The 23,081-nt window shown below is 46.0% G+C and overlaps 1 protein-coding gene across 1 annotated transcript in view; it reads right to left on the bottom strand.

Annotated features, from left to right (window-relative positions):
- CNKSR3 (CNKSR family member 3) overlaps nt 1–23,081 on the bottom strand; it is an 87,750-nt gene that overhangs the window by 23,155 nt on the left and 41,514 nt on the right. Inside the window, exons 2-4 of the mRNA XM_079148671.1 lie at nt 9,856–10,019; nt 2,839–3,041; nt 2,302–2,389 (exon numbers count right to left, since the gene is read on the bottom strand). Coding sequence (XP_079004797.1) covers nt 2,302–2,389; nt 2,839–3,041; nt 9,856–10,019 — 455 coding nt within the window. The remainder of the gene's footprint in view (nt 1–2,301; nt 2,390–2,838; nt 3,042–9,855; nt 10,020–23,081) is intronic.

Here is a 23,081-nt window from a genome sequence, read left to right as displayed (position 1 = left end):
CATCCCAGGCAGGGCTGATTACTGGTAAGGGATCCAACCTCTGGCTCTTCATCATTAGACTGAACCCTGAGGGTCACAGGTGGGGAGAATACGAAGTGAGCCCCTAGACAGACAAAAGTAACACCTCTGTGTCCCATGAGTTTGGGTTAAATTTCTCCTGATAAAAGACAAATTTCTATCTGCTTCTTGGTCGAAAGCAAGATCTCCCTCATTTAAACAGACATTTAAAAATCACGTTGGTCACATACCAGGCAGAGTGAGGCCCCCAAAAGAAGAGGTCAGTGTGAAGAGGAGCTGGGCACTCAGGGGACCAGTGCGAAGCTGCACCCCCACGGGGAGACCTTCCTCAGGCAGCAGTCCACGAGGGCCAGCACCCCCACAAACACAAGGGAAAGCACCACCTGAGGGAAGCAGTCAGTCCACCCTCCAAGTGAGCACAGGACGCACCTGGTCCACCAACTCAGGCTTCAGCTCCACGAGGAGTCTCGCTGAGACCAGCATCTCAGGCCACATGCTATGCTGGGTCCTGCACTTCCTGCTTAGCTCTTCTCTAGTTTCACAGAACTTCACATATCCCCCCATATAATATATATATTATTACATATGCCTGTATGTATGCATGTGTGTGATTTTGCTTATTTAGCTCTTAACTTTCTCTTTCCGCTTCATGGGTTTACTCACTCTGGCACCCCAGTGCCCAGACCAGTGGCAGACACAGAATAAGTACTAAATAGGTATTTACTGAAGGAACTGTCCCCATACCTGCAAAGCAACATCGACACTCTTAGACAGAGCAGGCTCATGCTGTGACAAGCAAGTACGAGCACCTCTGCCACCGACTTCAGAACGCCCCTCTAACTCCCACACTAGCAGGGGCGGCTGCATGGGACAGGGCCCTTCACTCGTGACCCATGAGCAAAAGTTACCCATTTGCTATTTACAATGTTTAGCCCTTATGTTTTCACTTAATCGGATACAAGAAAACTCAGTTAAAAATCAAAACAGGAGGCAGAATATTAAGAGTAGTCAAGGAAAAGGAAAAGGTAGTTATGATAGGAAAATGCCTTCCACCACCATGCCAGGCCTTGGTGGCTGCTATAACTAATAGACCACAGCTGGGGCCAGGCTCTTTTTGTCAAAAATACTTTATGCATCATTAAAACAAGCAAACAAAGAGCCACTTAGTAGCTCCAGGCACCTTACCCAGATCCTGGCCTCCAAAGTGCGTACACCTAAGGTTCAATGGCTACTCAGGATGGGATCTCAAATACCTGCCCCAGGCAAAGCCAAATTTCACTCTTCTTGTTTCAGAAATGTACAAAGCATGTGTCTTTTCAGAACTGCATCCCTGTGACGGCATGGTCAGAATGGAGGGGAGGATATTCTTTAGTTTTTGTCAAATAAGTAGTGAAAAGAAACATTGAATCACAGAATTTTAGAACCAAGAAGGATATAATGGGGTGGGGGAGAAGGGGAAGCACCTCCTTATGCTTATAGCCTCAATTCAATTAAAAAATAATTTATAAGTGTCTGGTGTATGTCAATAAATGTAATAGCAAGTGGCTAACTTAAATGCTCATTTTCAAATCACTTTTTTTTTTAAAGTTAAGATCATAGAAACTAGATAAGCTACAGACTGACTGATATAAAACTTCCTGGGCCCTTACTAGGTCTGGACAATGAGCCAAGAGTGAAACTGACATGTGTCCCTTCCAAACCAGAACATGTGACCCTCCAAGGTTCTCTATCTCTCTGCCCTGAGGACAAGCTACATGAGACACTGGTTGTCTTGTTAGTCTACGTGCTGAAGTGAGGAGAGTGACAGCAGATCTCCCAGCTGACCCATGTGGACATAAATAATCAAGGAATAAACTTCTAAAGTTTGGGGACTATTTGTTACAGCCTCATAACCTAGTATATCCTGACAGGTAAATCCAACAACCAGAGATCAGAATGGAATGTTAGAATCAGCAGATAGAGCAAAGTGCTCAGAACAAAGATTGCAGTGAAGTCACGCTAGTGTTTAATTGAAAAAAATTAAAAGCTCTGACATTTAAACAGAAGAACAAGACTATTAGTTCAACCATTTTAAAATAAAAGAAGGTCATCTCAGACTCAAAGGCCACTGGTTATTTTTCACAGAAACTGCCCAGTGCATTTGATTTAGTTTTCCACCTCTCCCAAATTCTGATGGAAAAAGAAAAAAATTGGGGGGGAAGGGGTGCAGGGATATATCATACCTGCACGCACACCCTTTGAAGAAGAAGAAAAGATAAAGGGAGAAGATGTCGTACTACCCACCTTCTGCACGGTTGTGGTCAGGTCCAAGCAAAGCTGAATGATTTTGTTCTTTGTTACCGAGAAATCAGTGATCCCTGTAAATGGAGCCCTAGAAAGGAACAAAAATTCTCCTTAAAGCAAAACGGGGGTGAGAGGAATCCACAGGCATTCCACCCTGACAGACTAGCCGAAGCCATCTTTCACAAGCCTGTTTCCTCAAGTCACACACCCAAGAGGAAACGGAATGGGAAAGAAACAAAGTCTAGGAAAAAACATCAAAAAATGGGCCCAAAGGTTAACAGCACATCGGAAGTGAACCAACAGCCTGCAAACCAACCAAACAATCATTAATGTTTAATCTCAGTAAAATGCAACCTGAGCACACAGCTGTCCTCTCCTCTAAGCTGAGGTTAACTTGTTCCTGTTTTTAACCTTTTAAAACAACTTCCACAGGAACCCTAAGATCACCGCTGGTCTAAGGCTTCTGCATTCCAGGGAAAAGGACTTGAGGGGGACCAAGTGCAGCCTCCTGTGCCCCTGGGACCCTCCGCAGCTCACCGGTCCAGCCAGGCTAGCAGGGCCTTGGCAGCTCCAATGAGCTCCACCACAGACGTCAGGAACTCGTTGGGGGGCTTGTGCGAAGTGCTCCCGTCGTAAGCTGGACTTTTTCGCCGGCTGCTTATATAATTCTGTAAATTGTGGGAAGATGCCCGCAGTTTCAGAACCAAGTTCTTCATATTATCAGTTTCAAGGCCATAATTCTATGGGAAATAAAAATCAAAGAGAAAAATACAAAATGATCAACAATGTTCAAACTCTCCTAACAACTCAAGAGCCCATGAGTGACCAGAATCCCTCCCGCAGGCAGCCCAGAATCCCTCATGATCTCCCCACAGCCCACCTCACCCCACCGCACTCACACCCTGGCTCCTCTGCTCCACCCACAGCCTCCTCTTCCTCGGTCTCTCCCCACAGATCTCAGCGTGGCAGCTCGTTCTCAGCACTCAGGTGCTTGTCCACGTGTCCCCTCCTCTGTGAGGATTCCTGACCACTTAATCCAGAGCAGGCAGGTTTTCTCAGCCTCGGCCCTACTGATGTGGGGCTGGACGATTCTCAGTTGTGGTTGAGGCTCCTGTGCTCTGTCTGATGTTCAGCAGCACCCCTGGCCTCTCCCCATTAGATGTCAGATGCATCCCCTCCCGAGTTGTGACAACAAATAAAAGCCTCCCAACATTGCTGTGTGTTCCAGAGGGAATGTCACCCGCTTCTGTCCCTATCTAGACCACCGTGTCTGCTGCTGTTCTCCTCTAGTGGGGTGCCAGGCCTGCACCAGGCGCGGAGCAGGGCTCTGTGCACTGCTGATTGCTGCTTCCAGCACAGCAAGCAATACTAGAGTCCTTGAACGGATGGATCTCCATCAGCTGAGACTCACAAAACAGCAACATCAAGTGTCACTCCACTGGAACGAACCTTCCCTCTCCAGACCTTCTCATCTGTGTTCTTTTTGAACAAGGTCTGACTTTCTTGGGTGATCTGAACATCAATTTCATGTGACAATATCATCCTAGATTCCCTTTCAGATAAAGAACCAATCCTAGGACACAGCGTATAGACTTTGGAGGGGCCAGTAGGGATTTCTATATTCAATTGCACATACATATCCTAAATGGATGCTTGATCATTTTAACAAAAAAAAAAAAAAAAAAACAGAAGATATTTCTGGGGTTACTTTATACTCTCTCAATAGCACCCCAAACCAAGAACCTGGTACCATTTAAAAACTGGCAACAATATTCTGGGCGTTTACTCTATGCCAGGTGCTGGGCTAATGTCTGACTTGTATGATCTCAGGAACAACCTGTGAAGGTGGCAGTGTTATTTCAAGTTGAGAATCCCTTATCCAAAATGCTGGGGACTAGAAGTGTTTAGGATCTGGGATCTTCTTTATTTTTTTCAATTTTGGGATATTTGTAAAGCTATCTTGGAGAAGGAATCCAAGTCCAAACGAAAAATCCATCCATGCTTCACAGACAGCTCACACAAGCTGCTAGAAGTGATTTTACACGCCATATTCAACGTGCCTGCTTTCTGACTCTTGCCCGGCACTTGAGGGCCGGGGTAGAATTCTTCATTTGTGGCATCACATGAACCCTCAAAAATCTGCACATCGTGGAGCATTTCAGGTCTTCAGATTTTCAGGGCAGGGATGCTCAACCTGTCTTTCTCATTTTACAGGTGAAGAAACCGAGGCAGCAACACAATGAATTCTCCAGAGTTACAGAACAGATCAGTGGTAGGGCTGGGATTCTTGCCCGGACGCTCTGCATCCAGGCACAAGCTTTCCATCTGTCCACTGTGGATTCACCCAGATGTGGCACACATCTGCCCAAGAAAAGGCCAGACGTGAGGTCAGAAGTAGGTCGACATTAGACAAGAACAAGGAGAATTAGCCAGTAACCCCCAGACAACAAACAATCAAGCCGCTGCTTAACTCTTCTAAATTCTCTGCTGACACGCTCCACCCCCTCTGAGGGGCTGGGGACGCTCAGCTGGCTGCAGCCATACAGTCAAAAGGACCAGAGAGGGCAAGACATACTTCAGCGTCAAGATGCATAAAACAAATACATTCGGAGGTCTGCAAGAACAATGGTAAGTTAACAAGAAGAAGCTCTGGCTTTGAGGAAAGGTCTGACTTTAAATAGATTTTATTGGATGTTTAAATTTATGTTGTTTACTACTAAAATTTAAAGAAATAGAAATTTGGGAAGCATAAATGACCTGCAAACCATCTTTTACAGACTTTAAGTGCAAATTTCAAAGTATAAATGTGTTCTGCATTAACAGCACTGTCCTATGGAAATCTTAGATTCACTCGCTTTTCCCCCTCGCTAGAGACTAAAATAGAATACTTTTCTTCAGTGGAGAAGGCAAAAACAAAAAGATGTACTTTCATCATGGGTTTCTAAAAAATTCAATCAGACTCACAATCGAACAGATTGAACGCCAGAATGACACAGCTTGTTTTGAAGGACCTGCAACAGTGATGAGAGGGACAGGTCCCCTGGCTCGATCTCCCAGTCTCCTCCTATCAACAGTGTTGACAGAAAGCAGCGAGGTTGGTTTTCCACGGCCAGTGCTACCACGAATTACGTGGAACTTTTATCCCTGCACACGACATTTACTTACTGAGCTCAAAAAGGGTCCGATGCATTGATTGCTGCTGGAAATTCGTAAAACCTCCACCTTGTCGCTTTTAATGCTAAATTGAAGGGGGAGGGTAGCTTTTCACAATCGGTTCTTTTCATTTTCCACTCCATTCACTCTGATTTTTTTTTCTTTTTTTTTTTAACAAAAGGAATCATGGAACTGGAAAGATGGAGAGATGTATCTAAAATTGAGTATGATTTTTAAAAGGAGGAAGGATGGAGGAAAGTTTGCTCCCCTTCGACCTCTTGCCACAGCTAGGAGAGAACAAGAGACTGAGGACATTGGCTGGAAAGGACCTCTGCGGGAGAATGTAAGCAAGGAGGATCATGGACCTGGGTGCCCCACAATGAAAAGAGGGAAAACAAGGAACTTCTCAGACCGGATCTGATTGGGTCTTTTCCCTAACACCTGTCTCCTGAAGCGGCTTTACGGGAGGCACCCGGAGCACATGAACTACCCTGGGAAGGGAGCTCAGTGGTCGAGAGCATGCTCAGCATGTGAGAGGCCCGGCGTGCAACGAAGAAGAGGAAGAGGAAGAGGAGGAGGAGGAGGAGGAGGAAGGAGGACAGGAAACAATTAAGTAACAAAATGAGTCCCCGAAAAATTCACACACACACACTAAAACGCTTCCACCGCCATCTCACTTCATGTCATTGAGGTTTAGCCATCAGCACACATTTCCAGATCCGGCTGAGAAACCACACACCAGCCAGGAAGAAAGGAAAGAAGACCAAATTCTCAGTCTTCGGGGGCCTTAAAATGACCCACACTTTAGCTCAGGGCAAACTGCACAACTCCTCTGTCTTCTTTTCCATTTCTGCCACCTCTGTCCATGATCTAAAGGCGTGACAGAGGCACAGTCAAAGCCATCTTACTGACTTGAGTCAATGAAGTGACAATCTAAGAATACACTTCATGGTTTTCCTAAGGGTATATGATAAGCCCCTAAGCAAGATCTAGGTAAGCCAGGCATGGTGGTGCATGCCTGTAATCCCAGCAGCTCAGGAGGCTGAGGCAGGAGGACCATGAGTTCAAAACTAGCCTCAGGGCTAGGGATATAGCTCAGTTGGTAGAGTGCCTGTGTCGCATGCACAAGGCCCTGGGTTCAATCCTCGGCACCACCAAAAGAAAAAAAAAAAAAAAAAAACTAGCCTCAACAACTTAGTGAGACCCTGTGTCTAAATAAACTATAAAAAGGGCTGGGGATGTGGCTCAGTGATTAAGTGCCCTTGGGTTCAATACTCAGTACCAAAAAAAAAAAAAAAATCTAGTTAAATGCAACTTGCTGGCAGAGACTTCTTCTGCCTGATATCACCCATTAAAAGACGAAGAGAGAGAAAGAAACTTCCTGAAGATTTGCCATGGGTAAATGATGAATAATGACTCATCTCAGGGATGTGGCTCTACATAAGCAGGCTACACAGGTAGATTCAGTGCAGGTGTTTCACTGAACCACAGATTTTAGGCTCTATCACTGAACACATGTACTGATTCCAACTTCACTGACTCTGCAGCCTATTTCAACCTTAAAAGGACAGCTGCCCCTGCCCCAGCCTTAGGAAACTAGGGCTTCATTGATTTGACAAAGAACACAGGGCCCCATTGTACTTCCTTTTTTTTTTTTTTTTTTTTTAGTTGTAGGTAGACCCAATACCTTTATTTTTTAATTTTTATGTGGTACTGAGGATTGAACCCAGGGTCTCACGCATGCTACACTGATCCACAACTCCAGCCACACATTATACTTCTTGGTATTCATCACATATTCTTGACCTGTGCTGTCCAACCAAACCTTCTGCACGGATGACAATGGCCTTCATTAGCACTGTCCAATATGGTAGCCCAGAGCCACATGCACCTGGGCACCTGCAGTGTAGCTAGTGTGGCCAAGGGTCTGACTTTCAGTTCACTTTAAGTCATTTTCACTTAGTCACTTGTGGTAAGAGCAGCTCTAGAGTTTGCCAGTTTCCTCTGCCCCACACAGCTACAGAAAGGCTGGGCCCGATTCTGAGCTCAATCCTGGGAGGTGGTCCTGTTCCATCTCATAGTGCAAGTCTCTCTCCGAAGCCACTCCTGCCACCCAGGTCGGTGCTCACAAAAGGCCCTTTTGCTCTCTAACCATTACTAACAACTGAGAGCCACCGTGAGCCAGTTTCAGAGAATTAATCAGTAACTCTTCCTTATTTTCAGTCCCTATCCATTCTATCTACTCCTTTCTTTGCTCCAGAACTTTCCAGCGACTTTGTTATTTCCTCTCTCCTTCCTTACTTCTAATTCTATTCATTTCCTGTCTATCATAAAATCAACATCCACTGAACTGAGTTTACATAGAAACCTCTTTCATAACATCAGGGCCAATCACAGTGACACATCAACTGCCCAGGAGGCGAATACGCAGAGCAAAAAGCTACTACCAATTTGTGCCTCCAAAGATCTACATGGCGTTGAATTACACAGACAGCATTAGTATATGCGTTACTAATAATATTAGTAAGAATATAAGAATATTTTAAATGATTATCTGAAGCCTAGAGATATTTCACGAAAATATCTTAAGAAACTCTCCACAGCTCACTAGCAAACCCTCAAGGGACCCTCTGCCCAGGGCAATCTGGGGTGCTCTACTGCACAGAGCAGTCCAGCATGAGTCTGAGGTCAAAGCCTGGTCTACAGAGGAAATTAGAAGGAAATTGTAGGAGATAAAACACAGCTTTGGTTCTGGCATTTGTCCAGCTTTGTTCATTTTACTCTAACGTTTTAAGAGGCAGGGAAAAGGAAAAAGCAAAGAGAAGCCCAGAGGCAGCGGCTGTTTATCCTCCTGCTGGATGGGCACAATGTGCCTCTCGTCGATCTTTCTCCTCGCCTCCCATGCCTGGGTTTCAAAGTCACTTGCCCTCCGAGTATTACTGCAAAGTGAAGGAGACCATTCAAATTCACAGAACATCAAGCAGAGAAGACTAAAAAGCCATGTTCCCAGAAAGTATGATAAAAGTAAATTCCAACACGCGGGACTGTGAGTAACAGACAGCTTTAATAACAAACAGGATGCTTAGGCACGTCCTCCGCAGTGCAAAACCCTGACCCGTAAGTACACGGCCCCATCTAAGGTGAGTTACTGTACAGATGGGGAAAACAGATTCCCCAGAGGTCGCGGAGGGAGGAATCTCCGGAGCCCAGCCAGGATTTGAATGCAAAAATCCTGCCTCCCCAGCCAATGCTCAGGCCACTTGGCCACGGTGTCTCCCCTGTGGCAGCTCATTTATCAACCACAAATAATTTCCCCATTAGTTTCCTAAACAAGAGCAGCTCATCTCAGCGCGGAAGACACGGCTCTGTCCATTTTAAGAAGAATACGCACAATGGGGCAAGTGTATAATGGACGGAACGCAGACCAGCAAAGGCAAACCCATCGGGAGCACATTCTTTCCCACATTCTGGGTGATGTAATTGTATATACCTCTGGCTTGGGTTCAGGGCATTACTAACCCAGCTTGAATGTCGACCAGCGCGTCTAGATTCTAACAGTTAAGTAAACGGCATCCTTAGCGTGGCACCCCTGCAGAGGGACTGGAAGCCCACCCAAGCCAGTCAGTTTGTAAACAGTGCTCTGACAGGTGTTTTCGGCCCTAAAAAAGCTAAGCACACAGTCACTACGCGGTGTCATGCAAGTACCAGGCCCGGCAAGACTGAACCCACTCAATTACAGCCCAAGTTCAATCGTCGGTTATAAGCAGTGAAGTTCACCTTTTTCCCATCTAGCTGCCATTTCCTGGGTTGATTATTTCAAACACACACATCAGTGCATTTAAACAGCACAAATATCTGTGTAACTGAATATGTTTTCAATAGTCACAAAAGCAGTCATGAAAATCGGGACATTTCTTATTTCAACTTAGAAGATGACATTTGCAGTCAAGATTGGGTCCATTCTTTTAGTCTTTATAAAAGATAGGAAAATAAAACTAATACAGAGATTTACCATAAAAGACAACTTTTTTTCTGTAAAGGACAAAAGAGTAAATATTAGAGGCTTTGAAGGACCACACAGTTCCTGTTGCAACTACTCCACTCAGTTGCTGCAGCAAAAAGCAGCCACAGACAACATGTGAGTAAATGAACACAGCTGTGTTCCAATAAAACTTTATTTATGAAAACAGACAGTGGGCCAGGTTTAACTCACAAGCCATAATTTTCCAGCCCTCACTCTAGAAAATGATGTTTTTCTTCCCCTCTGGTATTACCTTCAACTCATGCTTCTGTTGATGGATCACTAAGAAAATAATGATGTGCTAGATCATGATGAGGACCTGGCAGAATAAAGCTCTAAAGGAAGACATTACAGTACAGAGCACCTCCTCCTGAACTAACCAGTGCACAGAGAAGGTCCACAGCCTCCAACACCAGCTCCTGGTGTCCGATTCGTGTGACCCCCAGCTCTTCAAGATCCTGATGGGAAATCCGCAGCAGCTGCTCCCCATCTATCTTCTCCCGCTCAAACTTGTGGACATACGGCTGCAGGCAATCATCTAACCCTACCAAAAAAAGAGAAAAATCATTATCATCATTCCATTTCTTCATTCCCCCAAATGGCTCATATGTATATCCATCTCAGCAATCACCACATACACTGCCACCACCTGATGGGCACCCTTCACGTGACATCTTCAGACAGGTTTGAAATGCACAGTGCAAAATTCTAAAGTGGACCGAGCACAATTTTAGGATAGCTACCTTCCCATCCCCTATAAACTAAAGGCGGAAACACTAAATCCCTGCTGACTTGAAACACTGGTTATCTGTTCCAGACATAGGTTATCTGTTTGCTAAGCAACCTCTCCTTTGGGGACACTGTGCCTCTCCCAGTGGGCTTGCCAATCAAGATGCTTTGCTGGGCTGGTGATGTGGCTCAGTGATAGAGCACTAGCCTAGCATGTGTAAGGCCCTGTGTTCAACTGCCAGCACTGGAAAAGAATACTTTGCCACAGCGGTTGGCATGTGGCCAGGCACCAGCCAGTCACAGCTGCAGGAAGGGCCATGTGACTCAAGCAGAACCAGTCAAAATCTTCCTTGTCATCTGGCACATGGCTACAAGACAGCAGCTCTTTCCTCCTTTCCAGCTGAAAGTCGGAGGGTACAACCTTGAAAGTCAGAGGGTACAGCTGATCATTTTTCTGATCAGTTTTCTGAGAATAAATCCATTTGAGAGAAAAAAATGTTCTGATAATATCCTATCATGTCCCTCAATCCAACCTTCCTAAAGACTCTTCTATTCCTAGGATTTTCCACCTCAATTGAAAGGAATTCCCTTTCTAGCTGAAGCATGTCTTTGATAAGTTTCTGGCTCCTGCAGCTGAAGAAGTTCAGATGGGCACAAACCTAAACGGGGAGGAGCCAGCAGTGGTTCAGAGAAAGCAATACGAAGTGGTTAGCTTGGGGCAGCTTTTCCAGGTCAGATAGTACAGCCAATGGGTTGGAGTCTTAATGCTTTCACTGAATGACTAAAGTGCATAAGCCAAATAGGACTTGGGATTCTTTATTCCTGTACAAAGAACTCTCTGGTCAACTTGATATAATGGTTTTAATGGAATAAAATCTTACCCTGAGTCAGTCAATCTTTTCAAAGCTAATGATAAAAATCGCTTTTGACTAGATTTAGATAAATTCAATTACAATACAAAGTATGAAGACTCAATTTTTAACAAAACATGCAGAAAGTATGCTGCTGCCCCCACCCAGTGCATACTCACACACACACACACACACACACACACACACACACATGCTTTTATTTAACTGCTCAAAAACAGTGTCGTGTGGGTATTCCTCTGGGTTAGCAAAAGTAGACAAGATGTCTAGCACTTCCTTTTGGTCACACTAAAGTCCATGAATCTTAAAATCGGGTGATATGTGATGCTACACTACATCTCAGCCCCATAAACTCTCACCATTTGTCTCCAGATAATATGTAGGAAGAAGAGTTCTGTGATAACCATTTCTTGCTACCAAATAGAAGAAAAGGAAAGGAAATTTTTAATTTTACAATAACCAACTCATCCTCCCCAAATTGACATCTATCTAGCAGAGGGACTCTGTCACTGCCAGTGAGCTTGGAGACACTGACACAAACCCTCTCTGACCGTCTCAAGCTCTGGTGGCCTCTGGCCAGTGAGTCAAGCTGGCGGTAGAGACAGGAGGTCTGCAGGCTGAGACTGATACCCTACCTGGGGGACACAGGCTGTCCCAGCACCAGGCCACCAAGAGCCTGTCAACTGGGGAAGGGCATACCCATCTGCAGCAGGCAACAGTGGCAGGGGACAAGGTTCAAGGGCAGACCCCTAACTACTCTGTCCTTCCTTTATAAGTAAGAAATTAGGCTCCTGGAAGACCTGCCAGCTGGGACAGTCACATGGTTGGTGAGAAACAAGAAGAAGGATTTCGTCAGTTGTTCTCCTCAGCTGGATATAGAAGAAAAGAGCTCAAACTCACGCCAAAGTCTACCTGTCACGAGCCTCTCGCTCTTCTGCATTCTACTTGATAAACAGGGATTATAACCTGGGATTACGGAAATTCCTCTTCAAGCATCTTCCTAAATAAGCAGCAAGGTCTAAGTACAAAACAGTTATTAAAATAGAATCACAAAGCCTCAGAGGCACTTAAAAGATACTTTGGATCTAAGTGAGTCCCAAAATTGGGAAAGAGCAGACCAAAGACAAATTAATGTGAACTCGGCCGTAAATCACTTAGCCAGCCCTAAACCAGGTCCCAGGTGGGCCTACACGGTCCCCTTTCACGATCTGCCTTCTCTAGTCCACTTCTAAGCTTTACAAAGAACTTTTGTCTTCATCAGTTCTAAAAGGTTAAGAAGGCAATTACAGGTATTTAAACACTGTTATGGCTGAATTGTATCCCCCCAAAATTCACATGTTGAAGTCGTAACCCTCAGAACTTAAGAATATGTTTGGAGAGAGAATCTTTAAAGAGGATATCCAGTTAAAATGACAACATGAGAATGGTCTTGATTTACCACTGGTGTCCTTGTAAGAAGACGCCCAGATGCACACAAGAGGGAAGACCCCATGAAGACACAGGGGAAAGATAGCCATCCACGAGCCAGAGAGGTCTCCGAAGAAACCAGCCCTGCGGACCTTGATCTCAGACTCCCTGCCTCCTGAACAGTGAGAAAATAAATTTCTGTTGTTTCAGCCACCTATCCAAGGCACTCTGCTACGGCAGCCCCAGCAAGTAAAGATAAGCCTAGTCCCACTTTATTTCATATTCATCCACACGTGATAAGCTGTTCTTCTAATAAATAAACAAGGACCAGTGACCAGTGGAACTGAAACTGGTATTTGCTGTGCAAAGAAAACTCAACGCTCGAAACCCAAGCATCAAAATGAGAGACTCGTATTAGTCTTCATGTGCAGGATACATTAGCCCATGGAAATGACAGTTAGGAAACCACATCCCATGGATATTCAATAAAGAGAGAAATAAAGACGTGGCCAGAGTTCCCCTTCAATTAACCAAAAAAAAAAAAAAAAAAAAAAGGAAGCAACAGGATTCCAGTAATAACCATGGAGCACTTAGGAAATACGAGGGGAACAGAGAGGAGGACTGGGGATGGGGTACAGTGGGGATTCTAGTCAGCCGGGCTGCAAGTGGTCACAGGTGAAGAGCTGTAGGGTACAGAGCAGACCAGAATCTCCTTGAAGATACTGGGGGAGATGAGCAACGTAGCCTCGAGTCACCAAAAGTTCCCTGAGACAGGCCCTGGGCTGGGTCCATAACTGCACTGTATAAACACTGGTGACTGTTACCATGACAGTGTGCTGATTTTTGTTCTTTGGAGTAAATACTGAGGAGTGGAACAGCTGGGTCATACATGGTGCTTCCATTCCTATTCTTTCGAGGAACCTCCATACTGTTTTTCAAAGTGGTTTGTACTATGCATATTTATAAAATGCCAATTAAGAAACAAGTAAATAAATAGAAGGAAGACCAGTAGAGTAGAGGAAGGACAACAGGCAGATGGCAGAGGGGAAGGAAGACGGGGGAGGGGGCACTGGGAACTGAAATGGAGAATTAAATTCCATGCCTGTGTGACTGTGTCAAACTGAACCCAACTGATATGCATAACACTCATGCACTAATAAAAGCACTAAAATAATTAAATTGCTTTTTGAAAGTTCACTGAGATGTAGAAGAATTATCCAATAGGAAAATCACAGTGCCACCTATAAGAAGACAATCTATCTGTGGCTTACACACCGCCCCTCAAGAAACAAAGATAATGAATACGCTGGGTTTTAACAGAATTGCTCCTGGGCTTTTAATATCCCGCTATATTATGACCTATTGTTCAGTTATCCTACTGTTTTGAATCCAATTAGACATTTATAAACAGCCAGCTTAAACTCCCGTGTGGTCCCACAAAGGAGGACGAAAGCCCCTTGTTGGGTAAATAGAATTTGCAAAAAACTGCATTCTTTACTTATTTGCCAAATGTACCTCTTCACCAGTTTCTTGCTTCAAGGATCTTATAGAAAGTCTAGCAGGATTAAGAAAACATGTAATTAAGTAACATTATGTGAAACACATTCCACTTGCACAAATTAAATTAAACACCCATGGAATGTGAAGGCAAGGAGGAGCATGGAGGTCAGCAGGGGACTCCAGGGGCCATGCTTCCGGCTATCACTGAAGCTGGCCCAAGCAACCCTAAGACGGCAAAGACATCACAAACGCAAGAAAGCAACAGCACGAAGGGCGTGTACAGGCCTGCGTTCCGATCCCTGCCCCTTCCTACAGACTGGGTACCTGGGGGCAAGCCACTCAGCTGCCTCATTTGTAAAATGGGGAAGTTAATCCTACCCACTCCCCAGAAGTGGAATGAAAAATAAATGTTAATATTTATAAAGTGACTAGCAACGATGCAGCACATAGTAAATGCACCATATGTTGCTTAAAAATGTGATGCATCCAGGCCCTCGGTTTTCTAAGTGTTCAGAACAAAAGTTGCGAGGGAGAAAAAGAAACTCCCAAAAGCTCAGGTGCCCCCTCTCGAACAGAGTCCGTTGGAGATGAAATCTCAACAGCCTCTGCCATCGCCTTCCCCAGAAAGCGTCTGCACACGTGACAGGTCGCAGTAGCCTAGGTTTCTTCTAGAAGTGCTTTGCAATCCACATCATCAGCACATGAGCACCAGAAAAGGAGAGGCTGTGTCTCGTCCACCACTTACGCTGCTGCACGAGAACATTCTGTGTTCTTGCAAACAACAGTATTTTGTCCTTTTAGGGCTGAATAGTATTCCATTGTGTGTGTGTGTGTCTGTATGTGTGGCATTTTCATGATCCATTAAAAGATTTAGCCTGGTTTTTGTTGTTATTGCGGCTGTTGTTGTTTTGTTTTGTTTTCGTTTTTCTTTTTTTTAAGAAGTGTTTTGATTTAGAAATCAGATCAGCTAACACTTGTAGACTTCCGTCTCCCTCAGGACTTTGAAGGGTCACCGATGACCGTTGCTACAGAAGTTTGCTCCCACGGGATGTGAATCAACGGTGTTCTTCAACTGGAACAATCATCCCAGACTCACACACGATCTCACTCCACAAAACTCAGGTGGACACACCCGCACACCTGCGAGGGGATGGACCTCCACTGTGAAGGAGCCAGAGAGGTCGGATTTGATGATCTGAACCAGAAGGAAGGAGGCAAGGCTTGGAGAGGGCCTCTGCACCTGACGACAGATCCGCACAGCCTCGTGCTTCCACAGACATTTGCTAACACAGTCCTCCCCGGCAGCTTTTCTGTTCCCAACTTGCCGACGTCCCCAGCCAGTACGTTACAACTTCCCCGAACAGGACAACTTGCTAAGATTAACAAAGTCAGGTTGCAAACCAGACCCCAGCGTTTTGGCTTCTGCACAAGCATGAGATAATGAAGGGACAAAGCTGATCTCAGAGCACACCAGACCCCAGCCCGGAAGGGCACGTGTGGTCAGGATCTCCTGAGGCCCTCTCATTCCGGTTCTGTCACATCAGGATGATTTTCTTTTATAACCTGTTCTGAGGACGTCTGGAGGCCTTCTTTTTAACCAGCGGATGGGACTGATTTGAACGTAGCCATCTGAGTTTAGGCAACAGCACTGCATTGGAAGCACAGGAGGATGCTTTCAGCCGTGCCATTTCAAAGGCTGGACGAAATCTTTTGCCCCAGATTGACTGACCTTTCCCAAACTCGAAGCACCTCGAGGAAGCCAGGTGGGGAGGCCCAGAGCCGCCTCTCAGAGGCAGCCTAAGGCAACGGGATACACTTGGCCCTGGTGCCCGCTGAGACCCTGGGGACAGGGAGAGAATGAAATCTGAAGGCCACTGGAACAACCCCATCCCCAAGTTCCCCCTGGAATATTCCCTGCTGCTCCAAGGACAGGAACCACAGCCGGGACCTCCCTTCCTTGGCTCAGGATCCAACTGCACTCCCAGGTCTCCGGCGATCCTGGTGCGGCAGGGAAAGCTCCCTATTTCATTCTCCTTTCCAGACTGGAGTTTGAGCGGCTGCTTTGAGGAGAAAAGACCAGTGGGACTAAGCAGTTCCGACACTCCATCCAAGAGCCCGAGACAGAGACGTCCTAAGTGGCCAGCGCAGGGTGGACCCAGTCCAACGGACGCTGTCCATTTCAGCCGGCACAAGACTCCCTGGAGCCTCTCCAGCTGGCCACCTCCCCAGCCCCCCGCCCTGGCGAGATCCAGCCTGCTGCTGTTTCCTCAAGTCCCCTTTACCTGCCCGCCTAGGCCGCCCACCTCAAGACGGGGATTCTTCCTGCCACTTCAGCAGCACATTCAGGTCAGACATCTTCCTTTTCCCAATTCTTCATTTTACACCTTCAAACACTTTCCCTCCCATTTCCTCTGGGACCTAAATTTATCCTCACTGATTCTTGCACTTAAACCTTCCACCTCTCCGACTGCTTCCGCAACCTCCCACGTTAAAAAACAAAAACACAGAAAAGCATTCTCCCTCTCCCTCGCCTCCTGCAAAGCAAGCAGTCAGTGGTCACTATCTGGGCTCCACCCCTGACCTTCTGTCTACTGAAGTCACTGCCCTCTGGCCCCTGCCCCACCCTGCACACAGGCTGCCCTGTGCTGGTCTGCGAGGACCCCGTTATTGTCAAGGCCATGGGTAATCTGCAGTCCTGTCTCTGCTGTTGTGATGCTGAAGCCAACTTCTTAGTTGTAGAAGGCTTTCTCCTCTCGTCTGCCCATGTCCTCTCTCCCGGCTGCCTCACCTCGTCGGTGAGAGTGTATCCCTCTGTCCCTTCATTGACTGGTCTCCCTATAACAGTCCCTTAAACTTGGTGATAGCTAACTTCATCCTTGGGTCATCTGTGCTTTTCTCTAGGGGAAAAAAAAAATACTCATCAACTCATAAGGTCTTAACCAAGCTTTATGCCGGTGGTCCTCAGCGGGTAAGGACCATTAGACATGCGGAGAAAATACAAGAACTTCATCCAAAAATGTAAGAGAGACTCTCAGCTTTACCAACAGGCACCTGACTCTGGCACATGCATCAGGACTATGAGTGACATGTCCTGCTACAGGCTCCAGGGACCAAAGAACGGGGAAGGGCAGCTAGACCTCAAATGACTCCCTTCAGCCTATGGTGATGATGATGATGATGATGTAGTTTATCTACTCTCAGCTCAACTAGTTCTCATAATGTAGGCAGAGTCCTTAAAGAGATTCCTGCAGCTGGAACTGTACGCTGAAGATGACACAGGGGCAAGCGACTGAAAAATAGCAGACCTGATACTCCTCATCCATGATCAAATCCATCAAGAACTACTGAAATATGGTGTCACATCTCCTAACACTTATGAAGAAACCTACTCTAAGTATCCACCTGCTTTGTGATTTTAGAAAGTTTTAAATCTTTAATCATCTTTTGAAGATATTTACTCCTGAAGTAACATATTAGCATAGGCATGATGGTACCATAGAAGGTCCGTGATACGTATACATAAATGTCTACTTATTGCAGCTGTGTGCAGTTTACTTATTTATAGGAATACATTATCAAAACACCGTAGACTTCTGGCACCTGCTCCCTAAACTAAAGCTCAACACGTGGTCCTGAGCTCTTTCTCTCTCTTACTAAGCCTGTCTCTCCCATTTTCCTTGTTTTGGACACTGACCCTGGGACTTGCAGTTTTCCAAGCCACAGACTTTGGAACTATCTTCTTGTACATTCTTCATCCTTCAAGTTCCATCAGTTGCACCTGCTGGACTTCCTTCACAACACTGTGGATGGGATAAGTGTCCCCAAAGGAACATGTGCTAAAGGCTTGGACCCCAACCCATGGCACTACTGGGAGGTGGTGGAACCTTTTGGAGGTAGGCCTAGTGGGAGGAAGTTGGATCACTGGGGGCTCAGTGATATTGGGACCCCAGACCCCTCTCTTTCTCTCTCTTTGCTTCCAGGCTACCATGAGGTGAGCAGCTTCTTCCATCATGTGCTGCACACCATGACATACTGCCTTGCCACCAGCCCAAAAGCAATGGGCCAACCAAGCATGAACTGAAACCTCCAAAATGCAAGCCAAAATAAATCTTTCCTCTTTCTAAGTTGACTACCTCTGGTATTTTATTATAGTAACTGAAAGCTGACTGGCAGAACTGTGGCTCCTCCTTTCTATCTCTACTCTCACAGCTGAACTTACCCTTACTCAGGTTTCTACAGTAATCTAGAAATGGGCTGCCATGCTCAGCCCCGTCTTCCTCTTAACTAATCCTCTATAATTCCATCTGAACAAAGTCATACATTCTTTGCAGATCTAAAACCATTAGCTTAGCATGGCCTCCCAAGCTCTTTAGGGCTTGCCCTCTTCCAAAGTCCTCTGCAGTCCCACCTTCCATCACACATCCTGAGAAGATGGGAGAGAACCCATTCTAATACGTGTCTCCAAAATAGCAAAACTGTCACTCCAGACTGGAAAATACAGCTCACAGGCCAAACCCAACCTGTACCTGTTTCTGTAAGTGAAGTTTTACCGGAACACAGGCATAATTCTCCCATTTGCGTATTGTCTCTGGCTGCTTTGGGGCAGCACGGAGCTTTGAGTAGTTGTGACAGACTGTCTGGCCCACAGAACATAGAATATGGACTTTTACAGAAAAGGTGTCAGACCCTTGTGTGGCTGTGCCAGCGGTGAGTCGCGGTGACGATAAACCTGCCAATCCGAAAAAACAATTAGACAAGTCAGCCTAGTCTGAAATTATATGAATCCAATTTTTCTTTTCTTTTTATATGTTTGAAAGAATCGTTTTCTATAATTACATTGAGTTTAAAAGCAGAGAAAAATGTTATCCTTCTTCTTCCACAGTATAAAAAACCTGAATATATTTTGGGGAGACTTCTCACAAATTCTTACCCACTTTATTATTATTTTCTTTTGGTCAGTGTTGTATACCTTATACACAATAAAATTCACCATTAGCGTACCATGCATCGAGTTTTGGCCAATGCATACTGTTGTGTAACCACCCCACGATCATGGTGCAAGCATTTCCATTACCCCCAAACATTCTCCTGTGCCCACTCCTGCCTGCTTTCTGTCTAAGTGAACTCTATTTCTTCCCCTGGCTGACCTCCACTCGCTGCCTGTGAATGGCCAGTGCTGGTCCTAAGCTCCTCCCTTGTGCATTAGGCTTGCATTAGAACTGATACCCACACAACTTCCAAGTTGCAGTTTGATTTTATTAGTCACCCTGAGAGGCTTCTGGTTACATTTAATTTCCTACCAGGACTAAACACAAATGTCTGAAAGCTGGACTGGAAACCTCTGCTTCTGCATGATGTCTAAACTTTACAAATTACCTTTATTTACAAGAGCAGAGCAGAAAAAGAAAATAAACTGCCCAGAAACTAAACTCCAAATGTCCTCTGAGCTAACAAGTCATTAGCAAAAATGAAAGAACTTGGTTTCGAGAAAACACACATAAAAACTCTAAGTCAGGTTTTCTACCCTGATCGTCTCTGTGCACGAATGAAGCCTGGGGAAGGGACCACGGCCGCCTTCCAGGAGGGGCCTGGATGAAGGTCCTGCCAGCAAGCACCCAGAAAGCCCGATTAAGAGCCACCAAAGCTCTTTCCCTTTGGTTAAGAAATGGGAAATCGATTTTGAGGAGGAGGAACATACCAACTGGCCATTTTTTAGGGTATCAAGCTAGGAAAAAAAAAAAAAAAAGAAAAGAAAGTAATGCTGAAGATAATGGTTGGTCTTAAACCATTTGGGAAAAGCTGGCTTACACATCACTGAAGAGCTATCAAAGACGTGGCAACCAAGGACAGCTGACATTCCTTACAAGAAGCGACAGGCAGAGCAGGCAGTGAGCGCTAAAGCACTTGCATGTCCCCACTGCATGTCCCCAAGCAAACTCCCCTGTCTCACTAGTAACCAAGGTCCTCTAAGGCAGACATCACTCTGATGACCCCAGAAGATGTAACCCAGAAACAACCACCCTTCGGGGCTCACCGCATAAGGAAAAGGTACATCACTTAAACAAAACTTGGAACTAGGAAACGTGTCCATGCCAAGAAAATTTAAGGAAGGAAAACAGAAAACTTTAGCCCAAGGACTGAGGTTATTCAGAAACCATTAGGATGCGTTAACTCATCTGAGGTTTCTGAATTAGTAAGTAACATATCCTGGCTGAAAATCTTAACCCGGAAACTCTGGCTTCAAACATGTAGGCCTGCCCCACCCCCACCACACTCTGCACAACCCCTGACCACTATGAAAGGGACCCATCCCCCCAATCTCCCAGCACCCTCGGCTCTGGGCAAAGCCTGGCAGGGGAGGGCAGGGAGCCCAGAGTGGGAACAGAGGAAAGGACAGAAGTTAGTACTGCTGAAGTCATCCTGAGGGGGGAGAAATTTATACCAACCTCAATCACTGAAGATCAATCAACTGAAGGTCAGCGGTCTAAAACGACGATCAGAATTCAGAACCCAATAGTGTTCAGCCACGAGCCCTGCCCTCTGCCCTTCCCACCAACAACTGTATGATGAACTTTAAAAATACTACCGAGGACAGGGGAAAAACACATGGACTTATCTGTCTGTAGGTATGTATGTGTTTGCCTACACATACGTATAGCCTGTAGCACACGTCACATCAAAAAAGGGAAAATGAGCTTCAAAGTCTAAAAGCAAAACAAAATTGTGGAGACCAACACATAGCATAGCACAGGACTCTGGTAAAAAAAAAAAAATATGTACTGTCCAAAGTTATTGGTTAATGGTTTAGTAACCAAACCCACAGCATCCAATGTGCAAAACCTGGTGCAGAAAGGGAGAGCGACAAGATGCAACACGTGAAACCAAGGAAGGTACTTTCACCCCTTAGGCTGTACTTGTTGACCCTCTAGCATAACTTATTTTGCCAAAGTTGGAAGTTAGATTTTTGTCTAAAAACCAAACAATGGCTACAACTATTATCACTGGCATGCTGATAAAGAATCAAGGGAAGAATTAACTAGTTCCTTGCACAAGCCAGCAAGTCTAAGAAGTTCATAGCCCTGGGGAGAATCAGCCCAGCACAAGGACCACAAAGCAGATGCAGCAACGGGCCCAGAACCTGGGCCTGGGTGTCCCCATTGCCAGACTGTCAATACCGCCGGGGGAAAGTTCCACTTGGGATGTGTCCATCACCTCTGTGCCACCTGAGCCACTGGGATTTACATAGAAAAACTGCCCTTGGATAACCCTCTACCACAGCCATTTCAAAGTGTGCAACCCAGACGACCAGACCTCGCACTAGATCAAAACACCTGCACACAGTTCATCTTGAGCCTCGCCATGCCTCCAGGGAGGGTGCCAGTCAGGGTATTACTATTGACAGGGAAGCCAAAACTCAGGAGTCCCAGCTAAAAGGCAAAGCTAAGACAGAACCTGGACCTCAACCAGGACCCAAATCCTTGCAGGGCCTAAGGTGGCCAACAAAGGAATGTAGAGGAAATGGCTTAACCAAGTACAGGAATTTACAGACCTTCTAACACTAAGTACAGATACATTCCAAGCATGGTACTGAGCGTTGCGAAAATGGCAGAAAGATATAAGTCACCGGTCAAGTAACTGAAGATTAAAGAACTGTCAGCAAAGCAAGAAGGAGTTATTAAGCCCATTTAATTAGTCCAGAGAGACTATATGTCCTCTGGAGTCAGACTGCCTGGATTCAGCTCTACCAATTCCCAGCTGTGTGACCTTGTGCAAGTTACTTAATCTGTCTATGCCTTTTCTTGTCTACAATATAGGGAGATTAACAGTACCTACCTCGTGAGGTTAACTGGATGATTCAGTGTGTCAAAATTTATAAATGAATTAATGTTCTTGAAGCACTTTGAAATATTGCCAGGACATAGTAAATGCTTGATTTCTTGATTTAAGTATTTATGAAATTAAAAATTAAAAAAAGAAAAGAAACTGGAGTTAAGGAAGTTTTCAGTAACTGGCCTACAGTCACACCACCACTAACAGACTGAATCAGGATGGAAGGCCATTCTGCAGGACTGTGGATAGCGTGAACCCGGTGGGGGCCAGGGACACGTGCAGGCTTGGTGGCCAGAGCCAGTGTTCCCAGCAGCGAATGGCCCGCGACTTCTGAAGCAGCGGATGAGGCAGATGGGGTGGCCAGATGTGAGGAGGATGGAGACAGGTCAGAACTGCTGCTAAGGGGGCACAGCTGCCCCGGACAGTGCAGCAGGGGTGTCGGGCGCGTTAGAGTCACCCACTTTTCATGACGGCTTTATTGAGATGCAACGCACACACCACACAGCTCACCTACTCAGAGGGCCCGACTCAACGGGTCTCAGGACCTCCAGAGAGCGGCCCCACCACAGGAACACGGGGCCTGTGATTGGCTTCTCAGGCTCACTGTAACGTGCCGGAGGTCCTCCAAAGCCTTCTCAGCACGCAACGGAAATGTCACTGGGGATGAAACCCACAGCTGGCAAAGTCCAGGAGACCTGCCTGGCTGCCTCTCTGGCCTCATCGTGAGCCAGGCTCTCCCCTCTCCACTATGCTGGACCCTGGCCCAGCACCTGTCCCCCCCAGGCCCTTCCCAGGACATCTCTGCCTCCTTATCCCTCAGTGTAAACTCAGATATCGCATCCTCAAGGGGCCTCAGCAGATCACAGGACCGTCAATGGCCACCTGTCTTGAGGGTCCCTTCCTGGATCTACCTGCAAGTCCCTCCGTTCACAAGCCTGCATTTTCCTCTCTCCCTAAGGCTGGGACCACGTGTGCCCCATCATTCCCCATGATGCCTCGTGACATAAAGGGGGTGATTCAACACCCACTGCGTGAAAGAAGGGAAACCCCGGCTAAGGCTGAAGGCCACTGTTTTGACAGGTAGGAATCATTAAGTCAGACAGCCTCCCACCTCTCGGGGTGCGACCGAGTGAACCCGTTTCTCCTTCTTACCCTGTTTTCATTCACTTCCTTACCAAATGTCTCCTACCCTCTCCCCTTGGGACCAGAGCTGTGACTACTCCAAATGAGAAATCAGAAAAAGTCCCAACTCCTGTAGCGATGGTGTGGCG

Source organism: Sciurus vulgaris (genome assembly GCF_902686455.1).
Source record: "Sciurus vulgaris genome assembly, chromosome: 7".
Lineage (NCBI taxonomy): Eukaryota > Metazoa > Chordata > Mammalia > Rodentia > Sciuridae > Sciurus > Sciurus vulgaris.
This window is presented reverse-complemented; position numbering and strand designations above follow the sequence as displayed.